The 25,359-nt window shown below is 44.2% G+C and overlaps 1 protein-coding gene across 2 annotated transcripts in view; it reads right to left on the reverse strand.

Moving 5' to 3' along the window:
* Positions 1 to 1,016: 1,016 nt before the first annotated feature.
* DPYSL2 (dihydropyrimidinase like 2) overlaps positions 1,017 to 25,359 on the reverse strand; it is a 146,217-nt gene continuing 121,874 nt past the window's right edge. For both annotated transcript variants that reach the window (XM_049866359.1, XM_049866360.1), the window contains exons 8-14: positions 21,773 to 21,893; positions 13,485 to 13,641; positions 12,860 to 13,001; positions 10,699 to 10,869; positions 5,763 to 5,942; positions 4,792 to 4,957; positions 1,017 to 3,534 (exon numbers count right to left, since the gene is read on the reverse strand). In XM_049866359.1, coding sequence (XP_049722316.1) covers positions 3,443 to 3,534; positions 4,792 to 4,957; positions 5,763 to 5,942; positions 10,699 to 10,869; positions 12,860 to 13,001; positions 13,485 to 13,641; positions 21,773 to 21,893 — 1,029 coding nt within the window. In that variant the 3' untranslated portion in view covers positions 1,017 to 3,442. The remainder of the gene's footprint in view (positions 3,535 to 4,791; positions 4,958 to 5,762; positions 5,943 to 10,698; positions 10,870 to 12,859; positions 13,002 to 13,484; positions 13,642 to 21,772; positions 21,894 to 25,359) is intronic.

Below are 25,359 nucleotides of genomic sequence, written 5' to 3' on the forward strand. Positions count from 1 at the left end.
GTCAGCAGTTCAAACCCACCCCACTGCTCCATGGGAAAAAGGCCTGGTGACCTGCTCCAATAAAGACTACAGCCTAGAAAACCCTATGGGGCAGTTCTACTCTGTCATATGAGATGACTATGAGTTTAAATGACTCGACAGCACCTAACTATATAACAAAACATTTGCCATTTCAATTGCTTAAGAGCACTGAGATTCTGTTAAGTGTGAAGGAAAATTCTGGAAATGAATAGTGGTGACGGTTCCAGGACATGATGAATGTAATTAACGTCAATGAATTGTATGTGTTCGTTAGGATTTGAAATCCACTTGTATGGTGGCAAGTAATTTCAAAAGTGAATTTGCCAATAAAAGAGTTAAAACAAAAAAAGGAGAGAGAGGAAGGAAGAAAAGGAGGAGGAAAGAAAAAGACTTCATCAACATTTGGTGGGCGGGGGAGCACAGAGCACATGCCTCTTCACTGTTCTCAGAACCAATAATGCTAGTGTCAGGTAACAGGGTAACTGCTGGGCTGGGCTTGGCCCTTACCCGGAATATGTATTCTTGACCCTTGCTTTAAGTCCTGGTTTCCTGCAAGCTCCCTGACTAAGCGATGGATATGAGCTCAACACACCTTAGTGTCTTGTCTTTCATGCGTCCATATCACTTAGGATTTTTTCGGGGGAAAACATGCTGTAAAGAAGCAGAGAACCCAGAGATGTCACCAAACTACCCTGCTTGATTCCCCGAATCAAACTTAGGTCGGCTGCTTGATTCCAGAGGGTCTTGTGGCTTCTCTATGATGAACTCCATGAATTTGTAACATTCAGCTCTGCCACCTGCTGGCTGGGAATTAAACCTCACCCTGTGGCCTGGACATGACAACCTTTGACACACAGACTGAAGATTCTTAAGTTGGTACTGTTACCAGGAGGCCAAAGGCTCCCGTGGATGCATCAGAAGGGAAGACCCTTTGGTTGGAGGCCCAGGGCAAGCAACTGCCCCCTCCTCTGGACATCTCAACACAGACACATCCCTGAAACAACCACATTTTGCTTTATTAGGCGTTCCATAGTAATATAACACAGAATTCTTAAGGAATAATAAACACGAGACTGGTTTTTTACCATAATTATTTTGCCATTTAAGACAGTGGTTACAAAAAAAAAAGTACTCTTCTGGCTACACACATTATCAGCTTTAGCACTGAAAAGTTTCTCCACTCATGAGTCACAATCACAATTCCAAGGGTTAAAAACCATCTATTATTAAATCCTACACTGTTTTAGAGCATCAAGTCACTGCAGTTAATCAGTTCTGAGACACTGTCAATTTATTTTAGCATTTACATATGACATTCATTTAACAGACACACAAAGCAAGCCAACAGGTAAACATGCTTACACAGCCTGCAGAAATCTTCAGGTTTTAAATTGTTTTAAGAAAACAATCATAATAACCAAAATTACCATGACCTGGTACAGGAAAAACAGGAAGACTCAAGTGAATACTAGAGAGCTGCAAATGTTTCTTAGAATTGAAACAAAAAAATTTTTCCAACTTGTTCAAATTTCCTCTAAGTGCAGGTGAGAAAAAAAGCAAAATATATTAAGTTAACCAATTATTTGTAAAAGTGCAATTTACTTTTAAAACAACAAATAAACAACAACACCAAAAAAAAAAAAAAAACCCAACTATAACCCCAAAGGCAAACCATGCGGACAGACAAGTTTAATGACGTGATGATCTACTTTATGTTATACTTCACAAAAGCAGATTTGGTTTCATAAAAGCCTGCAAATACAACATTTCTTAAGAGAACCTGTAAACACATTTAAAAGAAATGCAACACAAATCAGCAGAGACAGGGATGGCACACAAAGGAAGCAGCTAGTGGGAAGCTGTCCCTCAGACAAGGAGATGTGAAATCAGCTATGGTCTAAAGGTGGCCTCATGTTTGACTGGTAAGTTGTTTTCCCTACAAAAGCTCTGAGGCGGCACAGATTTTTCCTCTTGCAAAGTAAAATGAACTTTAAGTCAAATTTCCCAAGGATTTTCTGAGTTGATAAGGCCTCCCTATATTGCATTATTTCTTTCAAAATAATTTGACAAGAAAAACACATTTTTCCCCCAAAGTGTGTTTTTTCCCCCAAAAACCCCACTGTGTTCTAGAATCTCAAAAGATACTTAATAGGGAAACACAAGAACCTCGGGGCCAGATTCCCATTAATTCAACCCTTCTGACGCAGATGGCTGGCTTCAGGTTGGTTCACTCACTTGAGTTATGAGGCTTAATTTATAGGTTTGATCATTTCTTTAGCTGGTTAGCACTGCACAGAGCAAATGCTTTCACATTGTACAGCCTCAGATTTCTTCAACAGCACTGTTTGAGGTTCTACCCTGGGCCAATGTGTAATAGTGTGGGTGAGTTAACGAGGCCCGTCCTTGCACCTGGGAAATGACTCACACTCAAATGCATGCCCGCACGATGGCAGGTGGGTACACCAGTCTGACAAGGCCTAGGACAGCATATTACTATGGCTGAGATGGCAAAGCTCAAAGCCCTCAGGGCAGGTTTGGATAACAACAGTAAAATGACAGACCTGGCAATCTAAAAAGACAATGAGGGAAGGAGAGAAAAACCATCTCAGAGACAAGGACCAGAAGAAACAGATATTTAAAATATTCACGAGATGGACACTTAAAAATATCCATAAATGAAAAAGCAGGAGAGCACAAAATAGGCAAAAAGAGAAAAGAATCCACCAAAAAACTCAATCTGCAGCAAAGTTTAGGCCAAAAAGAAAACATGCCTTTTACAAACAGTTGACCCAGAAGACTACAGAATGGAGATGTGGACATTTTGGAGCCACTCAGGAGGGACATGACCACGTTGCCAACTACCCTGAATAAGCTCAACGGTTACGTAATTGCATCGTTAGGATGTCCAGTTCAAACCCCTTGTATCAATGTTGAATTAGACTTTCCAATTTAGTGTTAAAAACAAAAGCTCTCCTCCCAACTCCCACCCCCACCCAGCCCCAAGAAAAAAATTATTTAAAAATTTAAAAAGAAAAAGGCAGCTCTTGGGAAATTCACTTTATCTTCCTCCATTAAAAGGAAGATGCTGACAAGTACAACAGAGGATCGAGATGAAAAACACACTCTTTGTGATTTGCTTTGTTTCGCATGTCTGAGTGTTGGATGCGGTTCCATTGTTGGGATTGGTGGCTATATTTGGGTGTGATGTTCGTAAATGTGTAGGTAAGTGGAAGAGCAGTATCAGTGACTTCCAGGTAAGGGACTAAGCGCAGGGCCCAAGAAGGAGCCCCATGAACTGGCTGCCCCACAGTAACTATCACAGGCTCTTAAAGGGGAAGATATAAGAAAGGAAGAAAGTCTCAGAATGTCCTCAGGTGTCCCATTCCCCATCCCCAAGTGGACTGCGGTGGGCCCAGGACCTCTAGCCCAGGCTAGTGATGTTGGCACGGCCACCAGGGGGCGCCACGATGCGCTGGGTGGTGCGACGAGGAATGTTGTCATCAATCTGAGCCCCTGGAGAGAGGAGCAGAGAAAAGGGGCAAAGGTCAAAACCACAGAGTTACAGATGGTCCTGCTCTAAACCGAAGTAACACAGCTAGGTAAAGTGCCAGACACATTCTCTCTGACCTTCTCTCAAAACCTCACTGAAAATCTAAGCTGCGAAAATGAGGGGGTACCCAAAGAATCACATACTACATAAAGCAGTCTTTGCAGAAGCTAGCTGGATCTCTTATTTGACAAAGTACAACTATATAAAATACTACGTCTCGGGCTTTTGACTGATTCAGATTACATCCTGTCCCCATGCCCATTAGTCTGAGTGGGTGAGGCTTTTCTGTAGACACACCACTCTCACTGGCATTCTAGTCCTCTAACCCTACACATCGACTGTATAATAGAACGTAGGAGTACTGACGGTCCCTTATACTCGAAGGGCATGGAGAAATAAGATAGCACAGATATTACTACTTCCATTTTACTTTATGATAAAACTAAGGCTCAATCACTTTTAATTTTTTGAAAACTGATAACCCCTATATGGTAGCTTTCTAAAAAATGGTGTATCTGACAAGAAAAATACATCTATATATATGACTATTTTTTTTAACATGCCATATAAATGTGGATACTTATCTGTGGCTCAGCAAGCTACAAAAGTAGAAAATTCTAGTCATAAGAGAAAATGAAGGACCGGAAGGAAAAGTAAGGAAGAAGCTCTAATATCTGACTCTTTCCTCTCATCCATTCCTTGACATCACATAATTTATCCAAACAAACAGCTAAGTTATCAAATGGCTCTGTTCTAAGCACTTTACATGTATATTAACTCATTTAACCCATATAACAGCCCAGTGAGGTAGCTATTATTATTATCCCCATTCCACAGTTGACAAAACTAAAGTACAGCTAGCGTTTGAGCTATGAACTTAAGCTACTGAACTCCAGACTCCACAAGCTTAACTACTCCACTGTACTGTATATGTGGGGGAGAACTCCTAAAACACCACAACTTCATTTTATATGAGTTATATAATAAGTTGAAGAAATGTTAACAGTACTTATGTGCATTATATGGGAAGTCAAGATTCTGAAACTCCAACTGGTCATTTGCTATGAAAAATATCTCTCTTGTGATATTAGTATTTCCCACTTAGAGTAGGATTATTATTCACGTCTGCTTCTGCTCATTTTACAAAAGCAATTGCAGGCTCCCACAGCTCCACTAGCATGGCGCTGAAGAACTGATGCCTAACCAAACCATAGCCATACCAGACAAGCTGAACCCAGACTGGTGCAGGTTCCGGACAGGCGGGGCCTGTTGCTTGGCAGGAGACGTCTTAGCCGAGGAGGCTGGAGTGACTGTCTTGGGTGTCACAGACACCTCACACACTGGTCCATCGTATAGGCCGCGAGGAACCCCTCTCAGCTCCGCCAGCTAGAAAAAACAAGAGCCCCTCAACTCAGGCCACATTCACAGAGGATGCCTTCTGGCCACCTGACAGCAAACTACCTGAACAGGAGCTAGGATCAGCCTGTGAGATCAGGGATGGATGGCTCTGATTTCCCCTGTCTATATGGGCCCACATCCACCTTAACTGCCCACAGCTCTAAACCAAAGCCCCCCCTCAAGGTAGGTTATGGGTAACTGGTTAGCTCTATACAAACTGATTAATGTTTCTTACCAAAGCACTTCGACTATAAATCCTATAGGAATCCCCAGTTTGTGCGGAGGATCTGGTCTCATACTCAAGAGCTGGTCCCAAACTTTCCTTTCAATTTCACCACCCCCCTTTAATTCCTGTACAGCTCTATCCCTAGCCTACCTCATACCCCCAAGCCCCAATGCTGTTGTCTGTTCACCATGCCCTGAACACTGTGCATTTTCCATGCTCATCACGTTCTCTCTACCTAGAATCCCATCTCCCTTCCCTGACTTGTCCAACCCCAACTTAATCTTCAAGACCTAACCCAAACTGTTCCTCCCTGTGACACTCCCCCATGACTCCACAGCAGCAGCCCCTGCCCTGGGCCCTCACTACACATTCCTCATAGCACATCACCACTGCAGACACACCTGGCTCTTCCACTGGTCTGTTGTGCTTTGAATAAAAAACCATGTTTCCCTCATCTCGGTATCCTCTATACTCACTCAATAGAACTGAGTCGAAGTACTTCATAAAGGTTTATGGAGTTGAACATGATCCATGATAAACACAATTCACAGGAACAGAGTTACTCACCCGGCTCCTTGCCTTGATACGCTTGTAAACGAAGTCAGGGAAGGGCTTCCGGGGGATGTAGCGCCCAGAGCCTTCAGTGACATGAAGGGTGCCATCCTCCAGGACAATCTTCCCCTGGCTGATGACCACCAGTGGGGAGCCACGGCACTCCATGCCTTCGAAGATGTTGTACTCAAGAGACTGGAGGGAGGAAGCATGGTCAACTTTAGAGCAGGTCCTGCCATTCTGACAACCAATTGCCCTGCCCTGACACCATACGGACAGGAAGCCCAGAGACCTGAGTCCCTGTCCGATCTGACAGCCCCAGCAGGCACTGAATCTAAGTCTTAATTTCCTTGTCTATAAACTACAATCACCTTTTCCTACCTCTCAAAATCTGGGGGAAAAATAACTGAATAGTATAATTGCATGGAAAGTGTGTGGGTTTTAGTTGTAAATGCTACACAAAGATAAAAACAATGGTGCCTGCTATTAGCAGTGACTTTCTTCCCACCAACTGAAGCTACAGTCAGGTTGAGTTCCAAAGGGCTTCTTTAACCATGTTCTAAACTGAATCTTGAAATAGGGTTTTCCTACTGGCCTGCCTGGTTTTCCAATCTGTTAGCAATGTGGTTAAACTGAAATCCCTAAATGAAAGGATTGTGGTAACTTAAGGGACAGGTACGCCTTCGATAAGATGTTTGAGATTTAGTTAATTTCCACAGTAACGCAGCCATTCTTTCAGTTTCAAGCTTTTCAGGGTGAAGCAGAACATATCTGTGTGGCTCTTGGAAAGTATGCTGAGTCTCTATATGTATACAGATTGCTGCTGGGGGAAAGGGAACAGAAAAACAGAGGGTACTGTATTCTGACATCAAAGACTCCACATATCAGATCCCATCCTGTGCTTCTGCTCACCCAATGCTACTTTCCCAGACTTCAGGCTGCCTCCTGCTTCTCCTTCCTGCTGTGTTCACAGGCACAAAGGACTGTGGGGGAGGCCAGGGCTGGATGGTCGATACCCTGCCAGCCATTAAAAGCTGCGTGGGTTTCTGGGAAAATTCAGTCAAAGGGTTCTGTCCAGGTTATCAGCACTAAAGGATTAGACCGAACAGAGCCGTAACCATACCCTATAGTTGAGCAGAACATTTCTGCTTAGTGCAGTGGTTGGGAAGGGTGGACAGGACCCCACTGGCATCTGTCAAGATGCACGGTGCCCATGATACAGTCTTGAGTGAAAACAGCAGTGAGAGGCTATCAGCACTGCTCTGAGTCCCACTGGGTAATGAGGAAGCCACCCAAAGGACCTGAGGCTGAGAAGAACCTGTGGGAGGGAAAAGGACTCTATATGTAGCTTCTCAGAGACCCACCCAGGTTTGCAGCCCCAAGTCTTACTACTGTGTCTCATCAACTCTAACACACACCCCCTCTGAAATCAGGACGGGTCTTACAATCAACTGGGCTGTATGAGCACTGTCAACCAGGCTGAAGTCAAGCTCGTCCAGACGGCATCAGGGTTTGCTTCTCCCACTGGCCTAGGGACTACCAAGCTGAGGCCACTTTGCATTTAATTCTCAGCTTAAGTTTGTATGGACCATAATAGTAGCATGAATTCAGATCACAAACCTGCATGACAACAGCTTTTAGATTAAATTCTCAGGGGAGACTTTTTCACTCCTCATTTCCAAGGAGTGTCCTATTAGGCTCCCCATCTTGGATGTCTTTTCTTTCTTAATGCTATATAAATTAATGGACTATCTTAAAATCAACAGCATCTTAGATTTGGTGAAGTCCAAGAGTTGTTTGACTTCGAGCAGATACTTCAATTCAATCTCAGAGCTTCAGTTTCTTCATCTGCCTACCTCTCAAGGCTGGTCTGAAAAGAACATACGCACAGCATCACGTGTGTGTAGATGACTGTGAGAGAATCCTATTCTCTTTAAAATCACCTTTGAAAAACTGTAAGTCATCCTTTAAGGCCCGGATTAAGTCCTATCTCTTCCGTGTTTCACCACAGCTGTCTATACCCTGACTGACTCCTCTGGTGCCCTACTGGATGTGGTAATAGAGATACCTTGGACATGCAGTTCAAATCCCAGGTTGGCCACTCATTAGCTGTGTGACCTTCAACCAGTCACTTAAAACTCCTCTGAGTCTCATTTTCCTCACCTATAAGGCGGTAAGGCCCAATTCACACAACTGACGGCAGAGAAAATGAAATAAAATGAATAAAAGCACCTAGCATGCTACTTGGCACACAATAGGCATTTAGAAAACTGTCATTCGTTCATTGTCTGTTTTTTTTCTTGCATTTTCTCACAAAATCATAAGTATTTAGTGTCCAAGATATCATAAGACACATATACGAATTGAGTCTGTTGTAGTTCATTGCCATCGAGTCGGCTCTGACTCATGTCGACCTATGTATGACAAATGAAATGCTGCCATCTTCCAACACTATATCGGAAAATACTCTGTTGTGATGCACAAGTTTTCACTAGATAATTTTTAGAAGTAGATCATCAGACCTTTCTTCCTGGTCTTAGTCTGTTAGTTTGTTGTACTATAGTAGCTTGTGTGTTGCTATGATGCTAGAAGCTATGCCATCAGTATTTTGAATACCAGCAGGGTCACCTATGGTGGACAGGGTTCAGTAGAGCTTCCAGACTAAGATACTGAGTTTAATTGCCTATAAATGACTAATCACAAGTATCTTGAATAGCTTTTGGGCTATCTGCCATCTTTTAAAGATGGAAGAACCAGCCCCATGTGTCTAAGTGACTTAAAACGGACAGGTCGAAGAGTCAGACCACAGCTTATGGTGTTCAGCACCTACCTTCTGTCAAACTGTGAGGCAGTGAGGTGTCATCACTCACCACGTATAGACATTTTTTACCTACACCTGCACAGGCTCACTGAGTTACTCATCTGGCTGGGTGCCTGGAAAATCCAAGCAGAGGTTTTCCAACAGGTCTGTCAGTAATAGTTAGCTAGATGTTCCAAATTAACGCTAATTAGCCTCGTGGTAGGAAACACTATATTACATGGGGAAAGCCCTCTGTATTTTCCCAGTTGATTAATGCCTCGTAGGTGTGTTTAGTGTTGGCTCTTTAAAACACGTGGACTAAAAGGGACACTTTTGGAAGTCAACATTTCTCACAGAGTCACCTGAAGGGCAGGGCTACTGCTTGGGAAAGGTTTGAGTGGAAATCTGTCTACAGGGCAGAATCTGTCTTCCCGCATCTTCACTCCTTCACATCCTCTCTTATTCCAGGTTAAGAGCTCCATGCAAGCTCCCCAACAAGGTCATCTGTGTTTTAAATAATGAGCCCAGTTCGCCCTTTATATCTATAATCTCTGGGATAAGGGACCCTGGGAGGGAGGGGGAAGCATTTTCTCCATCTAACCATGACAAAGAGGCTGCATATGCAATCTGGCAAGGAAGAGCCCTGGACAATTTTGGGTTCTAATTCTGGCTCTACCGCAAAATAGCTATGTAACATTAGACTGGTCAGTTAAGCCTGCTAAACTTCCATTTATTTACCTTCCAAATTGGGATAACAGTAACTGTCCCTTTATTGAGGATGGCAAATGAAAGGGCAAATGGAAGCCTGATTTTAAATGCAGATTAGTATATAGGCTCACTGGGCAGACCTGCAGAACCTTGCCCATAAAGAAGCCATTGTGGACCTGCAGAAGGGTATGACCTAAGTTGGAAGTGGGTGTGACTGTAAGGCTATGCCGTGAAGCTCACTGAACCCATGCAGAGGGAGAAAAGGCCAATCATTAAATATGGAAAAGGTACAACAGGCCTCCCAGGAGGCACCCACCATCCCAGCACCCACATATGCCAGGAGAGGGTAGAGGTAAGCCCCGCAGCCAAAGCACCTCAGTCCAAACGACAGAGGACTTGGAGATGCAGAAGGGCCCAAGCTAGACTTGGAGAAATGCCAAAAACCCACCTCTGAGCTGTCATGGCATTTGGGGGAGAGGTCAGTACTTGCTGGCAGAGGCCATCTGGGGTGGGCAATCTGGAATCACATTCCCTGCTGTGCTAGCTTTTTAATTTAGAACATCATCTAGAATAGCCTCTTCATGCATGAAGAATTCACTTCAGGATTCTATACCCATTCCTCTTTCAAAGTTCTCCCTTTGTCACTGTTCTTTCAATTTTAAATATGTACCTGACTTTTTCTATTAGGAATTGGTGGTATCTAATGCCTCTGCTTCATGACGACTGACCTCACAGAACACAAGGCATCAGAGACCTAGTCAAAATCCCTCACTCTCAGCCAGGAAAGCTGAGCTATGAAGTCACTTGCCCGAGGTCCCATGAACGAAAGGGTATCCTCAACCTCTGCAGGCTAGACTGAGACAGAAACAATACCCCAAACCATCAAATCTTCTAACCATGATCGAAGTGACTGACAGGCTATGTCTTCTATTTGGGGAGAAGTGAAAATCAATTAATTCCTTTAAAACAGTAAGAGCAACTGTCATTCAGGTTTCTACAGTGGCACTGACGTGAGACAGCGGAGACTTAACAGGATAAAAGCGCCCAATGGCATCTCAGGAGTGTGCGTTTGGAGGTTTTATTTAGGTCCCTTGCACCAAGCAAGCACTGTCACAAGACTATTAAAATGTCACGAAACTATTAAAATGCAGTGGTGCCTCACTTCTAAAAGCTTTTGATGTCCTGGCATGACTTTGGAGGCTTTGAAGGTCTATAGATAAAGGCTTGGTACTCAAAAGTGGTAACAGTAACAATCATATTGACCTCACTAAAGGAAAAAAGATAGCTGTTTTTTTTCTCAGAAAATTGCAGGTTATAACATACCCTAGGGAAAAAGTTAATTCCTATTACAGCTAATTCTCTTTATAACTCCTCCCCATCCCTTTGTCTCCTTCTGTGACTTCAAATTGTTTGGATGGAGCCTGTGTGGCTAGCAGGCCTTACACTGTTGTGCGTCTTGGCAGAGATGGTCTTAACACTGTCCGGATCCCAGATGACGAGGTCAGCATCAGATCCCACAGCAATGCGTCCTTTCCGGGGGTAAAGGTTGAAGATTTTGGCTGCATTGGTGCTAGTCACAGCCACAAACTGATTCTCATCCATCTTCCCAGTGACCTGATGAATACAATACACACAAACACACCCCGAAAATATGTTAAAAAGTTGAAAGGTGGAATGCTACTTAGCAATAAAAAGGAACAAACTATGGATACACATTAACAACTCAAGGGCATTATGCTCAGTGAAAAAGCCAATCTCAAAAGGTCATATACAGTATGGTTACATTTATGTAACATTCCCAAAAGGACAAAATTATAGAGCTGGAGAACAGATTTGTGGTGGCCCAGGGTTAGCGATGGTGGAGGGATGGGAGTGGGTGTTGCTATAAAGGGACAGACAGCATGAGGGAGAAATTTGTGTGGACTGAGGGTTTTGTATCCTGACTGCAGTAGTGGTTACGTGACTCTACATGTGATAAAATGACACAACTATCCACACATGCTGTACCTTTGTCAATTTCCTGATTTTGATATCATAATTATGTAAGATGTAACCATGGGGGAAGCTGGGGGACGGGTACACGGGATCACTCTACCTTTCCATACCACCTTTGCAACTTCTAAATCTATAATTATTTCATAATAGAAAGTTAAAAAAAAAAAAAAAGACAACACCTCTCCAGGAAATACCATTTGGCTTGACTAGCTACTCTTTTCAACAAACTGTAGGTGCACACCTAGTCTTTTGGTCTAGCCAACCTAGGAATCTCACCTCTGCTTCTGCTTTAAGCAATATGCCTTACATCTTTTCTGAAGTCCTTGCCTTCCCTGTGATTTCTCATCTTTACCACGTGTGCTCCACTGTCCCTTTAAATGCAGCACTCAAGGAAATGACTACTTATCTCTAAATCCAGTAGAAAAATGGGCAAAGGAAATGAGCAGGAAAAAAAATGGCTAATAAGCATAACAAAAATATTCACACTAATTAGTAAATGGAGAAATTAAATGAAAACCACTGAGACACAAAATTCACCTATCAAATTGGTGAAGTTTTTGTTTCAACGTGGACCCAGCAGAGGAAATGGGAATGTCACATACTGCTGGTGGGATATAAATTGGTGCAATCTCCCTGGAAGTAACCTTGGCAAGATGTATCAAAAGCCTTAAAAATATACACACCCTGTGACCCAGCAATGCCACTTCTAAAAATTTGTTCTAAGGCTATAACTAAGAATGTGTTTCAAAGATGTTTCTACAAGGATGTCCATCTCAGTAAAAAAATAAATAAGAAATATAAATGATCAGCCAGTGAAGTAAAAATCAATTAGTTTTCAGAATTAAAATGGAATTGTGTGCTATAAAAACCAAGCTTTTCAAGGATGTTCAAGGATGTGGAGAATTTTTCCTGACATACTAAGATTTAAAAAAAAAATCTGGTTTACAAAATTGTGAGTACGATACCAATGTTATTTACACACTCACTCACATAGGCATACACATCACACACAAACACTTGCCCTCACGCACTGGCAAAAAATGGAAGGACATTCACCAAAACGTTAATTATACTTCTAGCTCAAACGTGGCATTCTGAGTGATTTTTATGTACTACCTCATTCTTTTTGCAATAAGGCTATATTATTTACATAATCCAAAATATTCATTAAGTAAAAAAAAAAACAGTTCTTGTTATGTTTTAAACTACTGAAAATGAAAAAGCCCAAAGATTCCTTAAAGGTCAGCATATGCTGGAAATGCTAAGTGTAGAAACTGAGTCAATTTCCACCAGTAGAAGAGGGTTACTCTTCACATTAAGGAAGCTTTTTCCTGACAATCCATACAGTCATACTCCAACGACTCCTTGTTTTTCTCAGTCCCTACTGTTCCAATGATAATAACAATCGAAAATACATATGTAGTAAGTAGGAGGAAATACCTATAAGGAGTGGTCTTGGATTTCAAAATCTAAGAAACATTGTCACACAAGTACCAGCTTCTAGAATTTCCTCAACTGTAATATCAAGATGCACACGAGACCTGTGGCCCTCAGATGAGGAGGAAGGAGAAAGCTGAGGCCATTCCATGAGTGAACCATTGCCCCTTACCACAGCCTTATCCCAGATGACGGACATCCGCTCCTCGGTGCCATTGGTACCCTCCGGAATCAAGGTGAAGTTATCCTTTCCTACAGCTTTCTGGGCAGTGTTGAAAGTACAATGGGCACTGCCAGTGACCTGGAGATCTCCACTGCAAGGAAAACATATGATTGGCTTTTATCTTTGACTTCAAGTCAACCTTGAACATACAATTTCAATGTGTTAGGGCATTAACTTTTTTTTTTTTTTATTTTTTAAATAGCCTGTCCTCCCTTCAGAAGAAGGGAAATTTGAGAAAATATTTATGATACTAAATTTTCCTTGTAATGCTGTGTATCTAAATCTATTCAGAGAGCTATTTTTGGGTGACAGCGTACCATAACGGAATCCTTTAGATACCTCATTAATGTCCTTTGGTTGACTTTCAAGATGCTCCAGGTTTTTATATGCAATTCCCTCCCATAATGTTGTTAGAGTAATGATTCCCTATTCTTCATATTTAGTGAACCTAGTTTGGTGAACAAGGGTCTACCTGTTTGTGAGTCTGCTTTCAGCCACCGTATCTTAAGCCACCAGGTCAGTGTGGTCTGAGGAAGGACAGAATGTCAAGTGTGAACATGTCACCAGTACTCACCAGGACAGCAAGGAGTTCAGAAAGTCTGGAGTGGTTGGATCGGGGCTCAGGGGTGGGGAGGTGACAAAGGCAGCAGCCTTGGCCCAGTTCTTGCTCCAATAGTGGGAGCCATCAGTTCCCAAGCTGGCGGTAATGGGCTCACCATACACCACAGTTCCTGACAAAGAGAGCATGTCAGGCATCAGTACGACACAATGAGGAAGGAAGGAAACCATTCTTACTGAGAAGTTACTATCTGCCAGGCACTGTGCCAAGTGCCCTCGCCATCCTTTAAAAAAAGAGATTAGCCTTCCTCACAGATAAGCTGTTGCACAACTCTCCAGATCTATCTAAGAAACAGCTTGAATCCCTGAGTCACCCCTGGAATAGAGCTGCCCTTGAGAGCCACCAGATTCACAGCCAACTTTACAAGAGTGAGAAATAAACTTTGTCAGTCAAGCTATAGAAATTTCTGAATTTCAGGAAGCTTCTTGCTATTGTTAGCTGCCATTCAGTCAGCCCCCAACTCATGGTGACCCCATACACAATGGAACAAAATGCTGCCCTTTTCTGTGCTGTTCCCACGATTGGCCTCCGGATTGAACTCTTGGGATCCATAGGGCTTTCACTGGCTGATTTTCAGAAGTAGATCACCAGGCATCTCTTCCTAGTCTTAGTCTGGAAGCTCCACTGAAACTTGTTCAGCATCGTAGCAGCATGCAACATTCCACTGGCAGATGGGTGATATGGCTATGTATGAGGTGCACTAGCCAGGAACTGAACCACTTGGAAGGGGAGAATTCTACCACTGAATCGATTAATTAATTAATACAATGTCTAAAATGAACTCGTCAACTCCCTGATGCCCAAATTCTGTCCTCTTCTCTATCTACTTAAGTGCTCAAGCCAGAAAGTTGGGAAACATTTATGTCCAGTGAATCCCAAAACCTTAAATACATTCTTTCCTTTCCACTCCATACACCCTGCTTTAAACCAGGCCCTCACCATTTCTCTCCACCTCATTTCAACAGAACCTACCCATCAGACTTTTAGATTTATTTCTGCATTCCCATTCTCTTCCCCATCTCTCCATTCATTCTCCACAACACCTCCAGAGTGATCTTCCTAGAACTCAATCCTTCCTTGCCATTCTCTTGCATAAAATCCTCCATTGGAGCCCTCTGCCTTCAAGGACAAAAACAAACTCCTCCCTGAAGTATCTACTGCCTTCATTATCAGGCCTCACATCAAAACTGATTCCCTCTTTAATATCATTCGAAACTCAATTCAGGCATTACTCCATCTGTCTGGAAGTTCCATCCTTCACGACAATAATCAGTGTTGAGTTTTTTGATACTCTACTTGATGCGAACTCCTTGTAGATAATGAATTTGCGCATACTACGCACTCAATAAATGCATGATAAATTGATTAAATGATCCAATAAAGTATTAATTAAAGGTACTAGAGCTGGAATTTGACCTGAAGTCAGCTTACCACCACCAGGAACTCACCTCTCTCCTCACTCCTCCCATCACAGAGCCAAATTTCCCCACCCCCAACAGTCCAGCCAGAAAGGTCCCTTTTCTCCAAACACAGGGCTCCCAGACAACTCTCAAGGCCAAACACTTCTGAACTCAGGAATGCATTGCTCTTCCTCTCCACAGCCTTTTCGAGGGCCTTATCACTGGATAAATATATCACAACACTCTCTTTGCTGCAGTCTGCCACTCTGAGAGCTGGCTCCAGGGAGCTGCCCCCTACGGCCTCAGGAATTTCACAAAGGAGTCACTATTCTGCCAGGGAGTGTTAGAGGTCAGGGCAGGCAGCTCACTTCAGAAAATCAGTAACAGTCCCCAAGCAGAAGGGCAGCTTCAGAACCCAGGGGAAGCCTCACCCTGAAGGAAGCCCCAAGGAAGAAAAGGGCCAATGGTCAGGATCGCCTCGAAAGGTCCCCTGGGTTCTGACCTACTCAAAGCCTCCCAACCAGAATGTGGTCAGAAGAGCCAGCTGGGTGGCTGCACAAACTGTGCTGGCTCATTCCGAAGTGAAAAACACCACATAATGAGGCAGCCTTGGCTGCTGCACAAGGACGTTGATGAAATGCAAACGGCTAAGCAGAACCCAGCTCCAGCCCACGGTTGTCACAGGACCTTGGGCTCCCAGCTTTGGGTTTGCTCCCAGCTTTGGTCTTAATCTTCAAAGAAACTGGTTAAGTGTAGCTCTCCAGACCCAGCCAGGTCTCGAAGCCACTGCTGGCTATTGTCTGTCTGAGAACAAAGGTGAGGTTTGTGAAAACCTCACAAGTCCTTAGAAAAACAAAGACTCTGCAACCTTAAAGACTTCCTGGTCTTGTCAAAATGAAAAAGTTCAAGACAGCAGAGCTGGCTGGAGAAAAAGAATGGCTTGACTATCCTTGGACAAAGGCATCAACATATAAACATCTTAATGATTTTCCTGTAACTTGTTAGTGCTCGTCCTCTCTCCCCACCCCTCCCTGAATCCAGTCTGCAGTCCTATCCTTAGAAACTGGAGCATGAGGAAGTGCTGGTTCTTAGGAGCTGGTCATGAATAGACATGTTGTTTACTGTGGGCCTTGGAAACGCATCTCTTTCTGGGAAATCCAACTCAGACTGGGCAGCGGGGAGCTGGTACACAAGGAAGGGCTGGATCTCACACTCACCTCATCACAGGAGAATGAACTTGACCTTCAGCCCCTGGAAAACTCAGAAATTGGTCAGAGCTTTCAAGGCCTTTGCTGACCAGAACCTACCTCCTTAGACCAAGGCTGAGCCAGGACTCCTAGACCTGGGGCAAGTTAACACAAGGAGGGTAGAGGAGGGAATGAGGAAGAGAGAGGCATACTGCTGCTCATTTCTGTTTTCCTCTGTTCAGATTCCCTGAAGGAGTCAGAGGTCCTTGCTTGGGTTAACCTTATCTTTTGGTTTTATTCCTTTTCTTCAGCCTCAAAAGGCAAAGCAGGAGGCCATGTATCAGGCCTCTGCGGTCCCTGGGTGGTTCGAACAGTCCAGCTTAGCTGCTGGTTGAAGATTCGAGTCCACCCAGAGGCACCTGGGAAGAAAAACCTGGTGATCTACTTCCGAAAGGTCACAGCCATTGAAAACCCCATGGTGCACAGTTCTATTCTGAAACATATGGAATTTGTTTTCCATCAGGCCTCCACCTCTAGGGGGAGCCTGGGTCCACACTTGAGGGATTCTGCTTCCCATCATCATTGACCTGGAGCCTTCCCCCATGGCTCCTCTGTCCATTTTATTAACAATGAACAAGAGGAAGCTATGGATGCGCTTCCAGAGATCAGTCAGGCCACAGATACCATTTAACTTCATGCCAGGAATAATTATCGCTAATAATAATAAACCATAGAATAGGCTTCATTGGCCTTTCTGCACTTTTCTAAACACTACTGACACTTTCTTGGCTGCTGTTAGACCTTCATGATTTTCTTCTTACATCTGAACTGAAAGATGTGACCCCAGGCCTCTGGCAGGCTCCCTAGTAAGGCTGGGAAATGCAGGGACTTAGGGGGCAGTGTTTATTCACAACAGGCCTGGGGCCTGAGCAGATTCATGAAGAATAAAATGGAAGGCTGGGGCTTAGAAAGGTTTGACAGCTCCCATCTCTGACGGTTACTTGTAAAGTCATTTCCCATGAACAAGAGGCAGGAAGACAAATCCAAAGTAGGAATAATTGAAAATCATTTACATGGATCTCAAAATACAGCCACAAAAGCACAGTGAAAACCGACCTGGACACATGGATGGATGGACAGACAGACAGGCATACACACCACTTTCCCTCTCCTCACAGAGAATCCATGCCAGAACCCAGTGCTGAGACCCTCTCACAGAGAAGCGAGATTTCAGGACATTGACAGCCCCATCCTCGTGCCTTTCTCATGTGCCTGGGTACAAGGTTGCCATGTTATAGAGTAGCTTAACACTAAGGATTCACCCCCATATTGGGGTGGTCCTAACAGACCACATAACCACACGCTTCTCATTATGCTTGAGTCATTCCTACTAACCCACGGGGTCTTGTCTTCAATTTGTGTTCCCAGGGACTTAACGTCTCTCAGCAGCCACAATGGTTCTGAACGTTTCTGCAGCTGGATTAGAGGGTCGGAGTGAGGAAGAGGCTGGAGGAGGGCATCAGCCAGATGAGCTCATCATGCAGGGCCTACATGCTGCCATTCACACATGGGAGGCATCAGCACCCATGCTAGTCCTGGGGAACTCATTCTAGAGGAATCCCTGGGCGGTGTTGAACTTACAGTTGGAAAGGGAGTCGACCATAAGTCTGGAATCATGGTTTCTGTTTCCCATGAGCTGGAGGATCCAGAATAAAACATTCAATTTCTGCATTTCAGTTTCTCTCCCATGAAGTGAGTTTATATTAAATCCACGAATTTAAGTTCTTGTTTCAAAAGCAAAAATTGCCTGAGGTATTCTGATTCTGGCTGTGTCGCTTCTCATCTGCAAAATGGGGTTGGTGATATGCTTTCCTGCCAAATGGTACAGAATGACATGTGCCACAATCACTGTCTCTCTCAGGGGTGAAAATGCCCCATAGGGTTCCGAAGACTGTAATCTTTATGGAATTGGGTCGAGTAGGCATGTGAAAATAGTCCTCATTTGCATTTTATCTCATATCCTCACTTGCTACAACACTTCCTGTCCTAGACTGTGGGGCCAGATGGTCTCTGGGTTGGGAGGCCCAAGGGAATCACTAAGAGAAGCAGATGTTACCGCTGTTCCTGCCATGGATAGCACTGTGATTTTTAATGGCTCACATTTGTCGAGAACTTTTAGCCCTCTTATGCAAGCTGGCCCCCTGAAGACATGCAGGATGGGTATCTGTAATCACGGCTCCCTCCTCTGTGCTCTAGCCATCCTTTGCTTGTGCCTATTCTATAGCATTTACCATTAACCACTGTCAGTGTCTGCTTATAAGTTCTTCCCCACTAGTGCAGAAGCTGAGAGCTGGGACCATTTCTTATTCTGGCACACAGGCCTGAGGTGATTAGTAGAAGTCTGCTGACGCAGTGAAGAAACTCTCCATTTTACAGATGAAGAAACTGAGCTGCAGAGAGTTGGCAGTGCCTCATACTTTCCTACAGGGGCCAGAAGAAACCATATGGAATAAAAAACAATCTTTAACAGAAAACCCTTGCCCTAGGCCAGGAGGCATCTTTGCTCTGCTTTGCTAACCAGGAGAAGGTTAAACTAGCCCTTCATTCTTTAATTTTAATAGTAATACCCAAAGAAACCAAACGAGTTCCCACTGAGTCAATTCCAACTCATAGAGACTCCACATGTATCAGAGTAGAACTGTGCTCCACAGGGTTTTCAGTGGCTGTGATCTTTCAGAAGTAGATCATCAGGCCTTTTTTCCGAGGCATCTCTGGTGGACTTGAACCTCCAACCTTTCAATTAGTAGCCAAACGCTTAACCATTTATGCCACCCAGGGACCTCATAACAACAATATGTATTAGTTTTTGTAGTTACTTCTTTCTACTTCATCCTTTACATTCATTGAAACATCATCATAACCCTGTGAGATGAGTAACTACTATCCTCACCTTGCAGGTGGGAAAATGAGACCTAGAGATGAAAAGCAGCCTGCCCAGTGTCGCATGACTAGCATGTAGTAGAGCTGGGATTTGGTCCAGGCAGTTTGATCCCAGGCAGCAAATTCTTAACCACACCTTACATTATTTTCCTGCCTGGTCATTTGGCAATCATGCTTCCATTATTACCCATGACTGTGCTGGGTGCCAGGCTCCAGTTTCTACTAGGCTTGTTAAGGAACCAAATCCCGAAAGATCCAGAGAAGGAGATGGTCACCAGCATTTCTCATATTAAAATGTTCTCAAAGCATGAATAGGTCAATCAGATATTAACATCGATATTCATGGCATGTGACCTGGCAGTTTGATGCCTGAGGATTAAGTCTCAATTCCACCATGTACTAGCTCCGAGCTTCAGTTTCCTCAGCTGCAAAGTAAAATAAGATACAAAAATTCCTGTCCCAACTCTCACACAGTTGTTATAAAGTTCAAACAAGGTGTGGAAGAGCCTTAAGAGCCTACAATAGAGCTAGGATTTCTCATTGCTAGTTAGCACCCAAATGTACCACAAAGTCCTTTATGGCAACTTAGGTTCATCTAAAGTTAAAGCTTTCAGGGACTAAAGGATGAAGGTTAGAATGTAAGAGCTGCCTTGAGAACACAGGGTGGGCACAGCTAGACTCATGTTCAAAGGTTCTGGTGTGAGCAGACTGAAGTAGTCCCCTCCAAGTGCCCGTCCCCACCCCATACACACACAGGGTCAAAGTTATAAAGACAACAGGGAGACATCAGGCACTGAGTCAGAGTGGACAGCAGAATGAGCGAGACTCTTAACGGCGCAGCCCAGCTCCTCACCCTTAAATGAAAAAACAAAGATGTGGAAAGGGGAAGGTGCTTCAGCACTGCTGGCTGAGCTGCACTCCACAGACTCAATCCAGAGCTGGTCCCATGGCTCCACCTGCTTCGTGTTTTGGTCTGACGGAGGCTGGGCTCTCCCAACCAGGTAAGAGTGGGTATATGTGGGGTAAGCTTTGGAAAACAAGACCTCGATCCAACCTTCTGTTAAGATGCTTGCTATCTGGATACAGTGTGGTTGGTAAAATAAATGAAATAAGCTTCCACCTATTTCCCCTTTTCAGACTCTATGCCAACAGTCCCAATGCAACGTGGAAGCAGCGATACTGCGGCTCTGTCAGTGCTAACGGCGTGCCCACACATGACTACTTACAGTGCAAATGTATGCCTAGGTGAGCGAGGGTCACCAACTTAGTAACTGTCATGATGTTTCCCAGAAAAACAATGCAAAGCTGATTCTAAGTAGATTATGTTATTTTAGGTGAATATTTTTAATTTCCAAAAGGCAATTCCTTCAAACTGCCAGGAGAGGGCAGGTCTCCAAGATGGTAACGCAACAACCACGTGATGCAAAGCCTAAGGAGAGAGGCCCCAGTAGGGCTCCAAAGAACAGGGGCCAGGAATTGCTGGGTCCGTCTGGAAGCCATCAACTCTCAGGACAACCTGACTCAGTGATCGTTGAGCAATTTGTTCTAGGTCTGGCTCCAACTCACCCACCTTATCCATGTGGCTTAGATCCGGCAGAGAACCAGACACTGAGTCATAGAGGTCAAACTATTCCATTACTGACAAAGACACAGAGAGAGACAAAGAGATAGAGAATGGGACAGATAGACAGACAGACAGATAGACAGAGCCCAAGAAAATCAAAGACAGAGAGACAGAGACTAAGAAAGAAAGAAACCAAAAGAAATCTAGATAGAAATGAAGAGAAAAAGGGAGAGAAACAGAGATGGAGACAGAAACAGAAAAAGGAACAAAGAACAAAGGAGAAACTGAGACAGAGACACAGAGAGTCAAATGAGGGGAGGACATAATGGGAAAAAAGAAGAGAAGGACGGAGGGAAGACCCTTTTGTAATGCACACGTTCAGGTCAGCCTAAGGTGTGCTGCCAAAGCCAATTCTAGTCTATCAGGCTTTCTGCATGTGGAGCCACATTTCCAAGCATAAGATATGTTGTATGATTGTCCCAAGTCAGGAAACAAATGGCAGGTTACAATACGGCTTTGCTGCATTCATGACGTATAAGGTGCTCCATGGAACACCCTCTGGAAGAAGCACTGGAGGCTGCGATTAGTAAATTACTTTCCAATAACTTTCTCGATGGACTGCCTTGTAATAACAGAGAACCCATCTTCAGCACAGAACAGTTTATTTACAGGAAGTACTCGAGTAACTGGACTTGATGGGGTCTGGGGCAAAACCCCCCTACCTGAGGCTCCTTTACTTACGGGGGCAGAAATCACTACCAGCCATGGAGGGAAAAGCATTTTGCAATATAACGTTGCCCAAGAGGATTCTGTGCCAGATGGAAAGTGACGTCATCTGTGTATGTGCCTAGTTTATTTAGACTGCATCAAATTAAATCCAACTTTTCTATAGAAGAGGGGCAGAAGGGAAATGTGCCTGCCCACCTACTCTTGGATGCATGTGGCTTTAAATATACACTAACAAGGCCGCCGCAGTGGAACAAAGGGAGGAAACTGGAGCCCTCGGCCTCGGTTCACTGTAATTAGGTTAATGCTGGCACATGATGAAAGTGGCCCACTTGGCATGAAGGTTTGGAAAAGGAACCACCTCAGTGAGCAGCATCCCCTTCCCTCACTCTCCAAACCTGCCCACGCTCAGTCAGCAGCACTCACCCTTTTTCCGGGCCTGGGCGATGACTTCAGCTGCGCTCTTGCTCATCACCTTAGTGATGTACAGGGGGCAGTTGGTTTGGTTGGCAATGGTGATGGAACGATTCACAGCCTCGGCCTCGACCTATAAAAGGGCACCTGAATGTGAGAAAGCAGTCCACCACACGAGCCCCTTCCTTTATCCTCCATCCACCAAGAGGTGAAAATGAAAGAGATTATGACACACTGCTGTGTCCTCTAGGACACAGGGTCACTATGAGTCAGCATCAACTCGATGGCAACAGGTTTGGGTTTTTTTTTTTGGCTGTGTCCTCAAGTTTCTACCCTGAGTGGCACTGGGGGGTGGGAGTGTGTGGCCTGCCCAATGTTACTCAATATCGGTTAGTTGAAATGACGGGGAAATGCCTTCACGGGTAAACATGTACCTTAAACAGTGGTTCTCAAGGTGTGGTAAGCAGATCTACAACTTCAGCATCAGCCTGGAGTTTGTTAGAAATGCAGATTCTTGGATCTTAACCCAGATCTACAGAATCGGTAACTCTGGGGGTGAGACTCAGCACTCTGAGTTTTAACAACTCTAGATTTTAACAACACTAGTCCCTGCATGATGCAAACAGTTAAAATGCTGAGTGGGTAACTGCAAGGTCGGCAGTTCAAGTCCACCCAGAGGCACCTCAAAAGAAACGCCTGGTGACCTACTTCCAAAAAAATCATAGCCACTAAAATCCCTACAGTGCATGGTTCTACTTTGACACACAGGGGGTCACCATGAGTCTGAACAGACTTGACAGCACCAGGTTTGGTCTTAGTTGATATTTACACTTGCTAAAGTTTGAGAAGCACTCTGCATGGAAATACTGCTCTCAACTCAGCGTACTCATTCCGCTTATATGATCTTGAGTCAAGACATTCAGTAATGTTGTTTGTGCGCTAGGCTTTGGTCAGATGCCCACGAATGAAGCCAGCATCGCTCACAGAACAATGCGACCTCACAGGACTCTCAGAATGGAGCAGACAGCATTTGTGTAAACCAAAGGCCCTCTGTATGCAAAACATGACAGTCGGCTGGCTGGCCTGCCACAGACTGGTACGACCTTCGCCATGAGAGGGGAGAACTACTGTAATAACCTGGTTCTTTAAACTTGATGCTTCAATGATTTTTTTTTTTCCCCCAAAGATTCCAGCTGAGTACTGTTCCATACCTGATCTGGTAGGATCTTTCAGAGGAATCAGCAATGTGTGTCTTTAATGGCCAACTGAACGTGCAGGTTAAACTATGGAACTGCCATCTCAAAAGGTCATCTGTTCCTTGACAACAGCAACTCAAAAAGTTAATAGGAAGCTTAGCGGGCAGGGAGTCTATGTTAATGGCAGAGGAACAATTCAGAAAAGGAGGGTAAGAATGGTTGCACAACTTGAAAAATGTAATCAACATCACTGAATTATACATGTAGAAACTGAATTGTTATATGTTCTGCTGTGTATATTTTCAACAACAAAAATAAATTACTTTAAATAAAAATGGCAACAAAAAATCATTTACTTTGTCCGCCAAATCTTAGCAAAATGCTACAGCTTGAACTATTTAAGGGAAGGGGCTGGGCCTTGCTGAGTTTTGTATCCTCCACATCCCCCTAACCCACCCCCCCCAACACACACACATTTCCAACACAGTGCCTGGCACGTAACAGATGATCCAAAATATTTACTGCTGATCAAATATATGACTTCATTCTATGTTATTCAAGGCTAGGCAGTTCCATAAAGAGTTGTTATTTTCCTAAGAAATAACTGAGGTCCTAACTGAATTAGCTAGCCCTGTCTTTATAGGAGCTTAGCCTAGACCTTAATGTCTATAATTGTATTAACTGATAACCTGATTTAATAAAACTAAGACAACTTCATTCACATTTGGCCTTTCAGGCATCAACTATGTGAAGAAAGATGTCAAGAATTCCAAAGGCAAGCCAAATAGCTCTTGAAAAAGCTCATTAAACATCCAAATGTTTTTAATTCCTTAAATAACTGAATGATAAGCCCGCCCTCTCCTGCTGGCTCCAGTTATAGCAGCAGTGCCTCTGGCCTGGGCAGCACAGAAGAGGAACTTCCAGCATCTCTGCAGCCACCTCACCTCAAGTGGGACAGGACTCCACTAGAAACCTCAGGGACTCACTGGGTGGCACAAAACAGTTAATGTGCTCAGCTGCTAACCAAAAGGTTGGAGGTTCAAGCCCAAAAAGAGGCGCCCCAGAAGTAATCTACTTCCAAAGAGTCAGCCATTGAAAATCCTATGGAGCACAGTTCTACTCTGACAAACGTGGGGTCACCATGAGTTGGGATTAACTTAACAGCAGCCAGTTTTAGAATCCTCATCCCAGTTGTGTAGGGTGACTATATAATTTATTGTCCCAATCCAAACATGGGAGCAATAGGCATAAACCAGGACCACCCTGAGGGAACTGGGATATGTAATCATATTAATCAGAGGGTAAATCAAGCAATGTCTCATTCCCATCAGGGGCCCTTCCACCGGAAGATTGGCTTCCATTAAGACTGGCTCTGGTGGAAAGAATCCAGGTGTCAGCAGAAACCTGTCTGGATTCGCTCATCTGCTATGAGGTCAGCAAGAGTTCTGACCCCTCTGCCAGCCCTGTAAGGGGCCTCGAGCTGGAACAAAGGATGAACTAAAATGCTACCTCATTGGAAGAACTCCCCCCCCCTCAAAAAAAAACTGCCATCAAGTCGACTCTGACTCATAGCAACCCTATAGGACAAAGCAGAACTGCCCCATAAGTTTCCAAGGAGCACCTGGTGGATTCGAACCGCAGACCTTTTGGTTAGCAGCAACAGCTCTTAACCACTGCACCACCAGGGCTTCCCCTCACTGGAAGAGGGGATCACTTAACCACAGCTTTCCACGTTCCACCCATTCCTGGGAGGGCACACCTTTTACCCTTCTGTGTTTACACCTGTATGCCCCTGATATACAAATCACACTGAGCTGTGATTTAAATAATATCCCTTTAAACTAGAATGAAAATATTATCATAATTTGAAGATAAAATCTCCTCAGCTCATGGTAAAGTTAGCAGGGATTTTGGAGGTCATCTAACCCCTCCTTCTGATTTTAAAGATGAGGCAACCCTTGGACTCCTGGGTGGTGCAAACACTTAGCCTGTTCAGCTGCTAACCAAAAGGGTGGAGGTTGAGTCCACGCAGAGATGCTTCAGAAGGCCTAGCGATCTACTTACAAAAAATCGGCCACTGAAAACCCTATGGAGCACAGTTCTGCAGGTATAACGTGCAAACGGATGTGCAGAGAGCAGGAGTAACTTGTCTAGGGACATTCAACAGTGTCAGCACTCAGCACTACCTTGCAAGCTCACTTCCCTCCTCCCCTCTCTGAGTATCTAAGTCATGCTAGTCCTCGAGACCCATGTAAAAGCCCCCCACTCTGTGAAAGCTTCTTTGTTACCCTCATCCACAAGCACTGTCTCCTCCCAGGTTACCAATCTTACAGCTGTACTCTCATAGCTCCTATCCCATTTCACCCTACATACTGACTCTCCATCTCCTCTTTCTCCCCGGGC

This window comes from Elephas maximus, chromosome 22, assembly GCF_024166365.1.
Source record: "Elephas maximus indicus isolate mEleMax1 chromosome 22, mEleMax1 primary haplotype, whole genome shotgun sequence".
Classification (NCBI taxonomy): Eukaryota; Metazoa; Chordata; class Mammalia; order Proboscidea; family Elephantidae; genus Elephas; species Elephas maximus.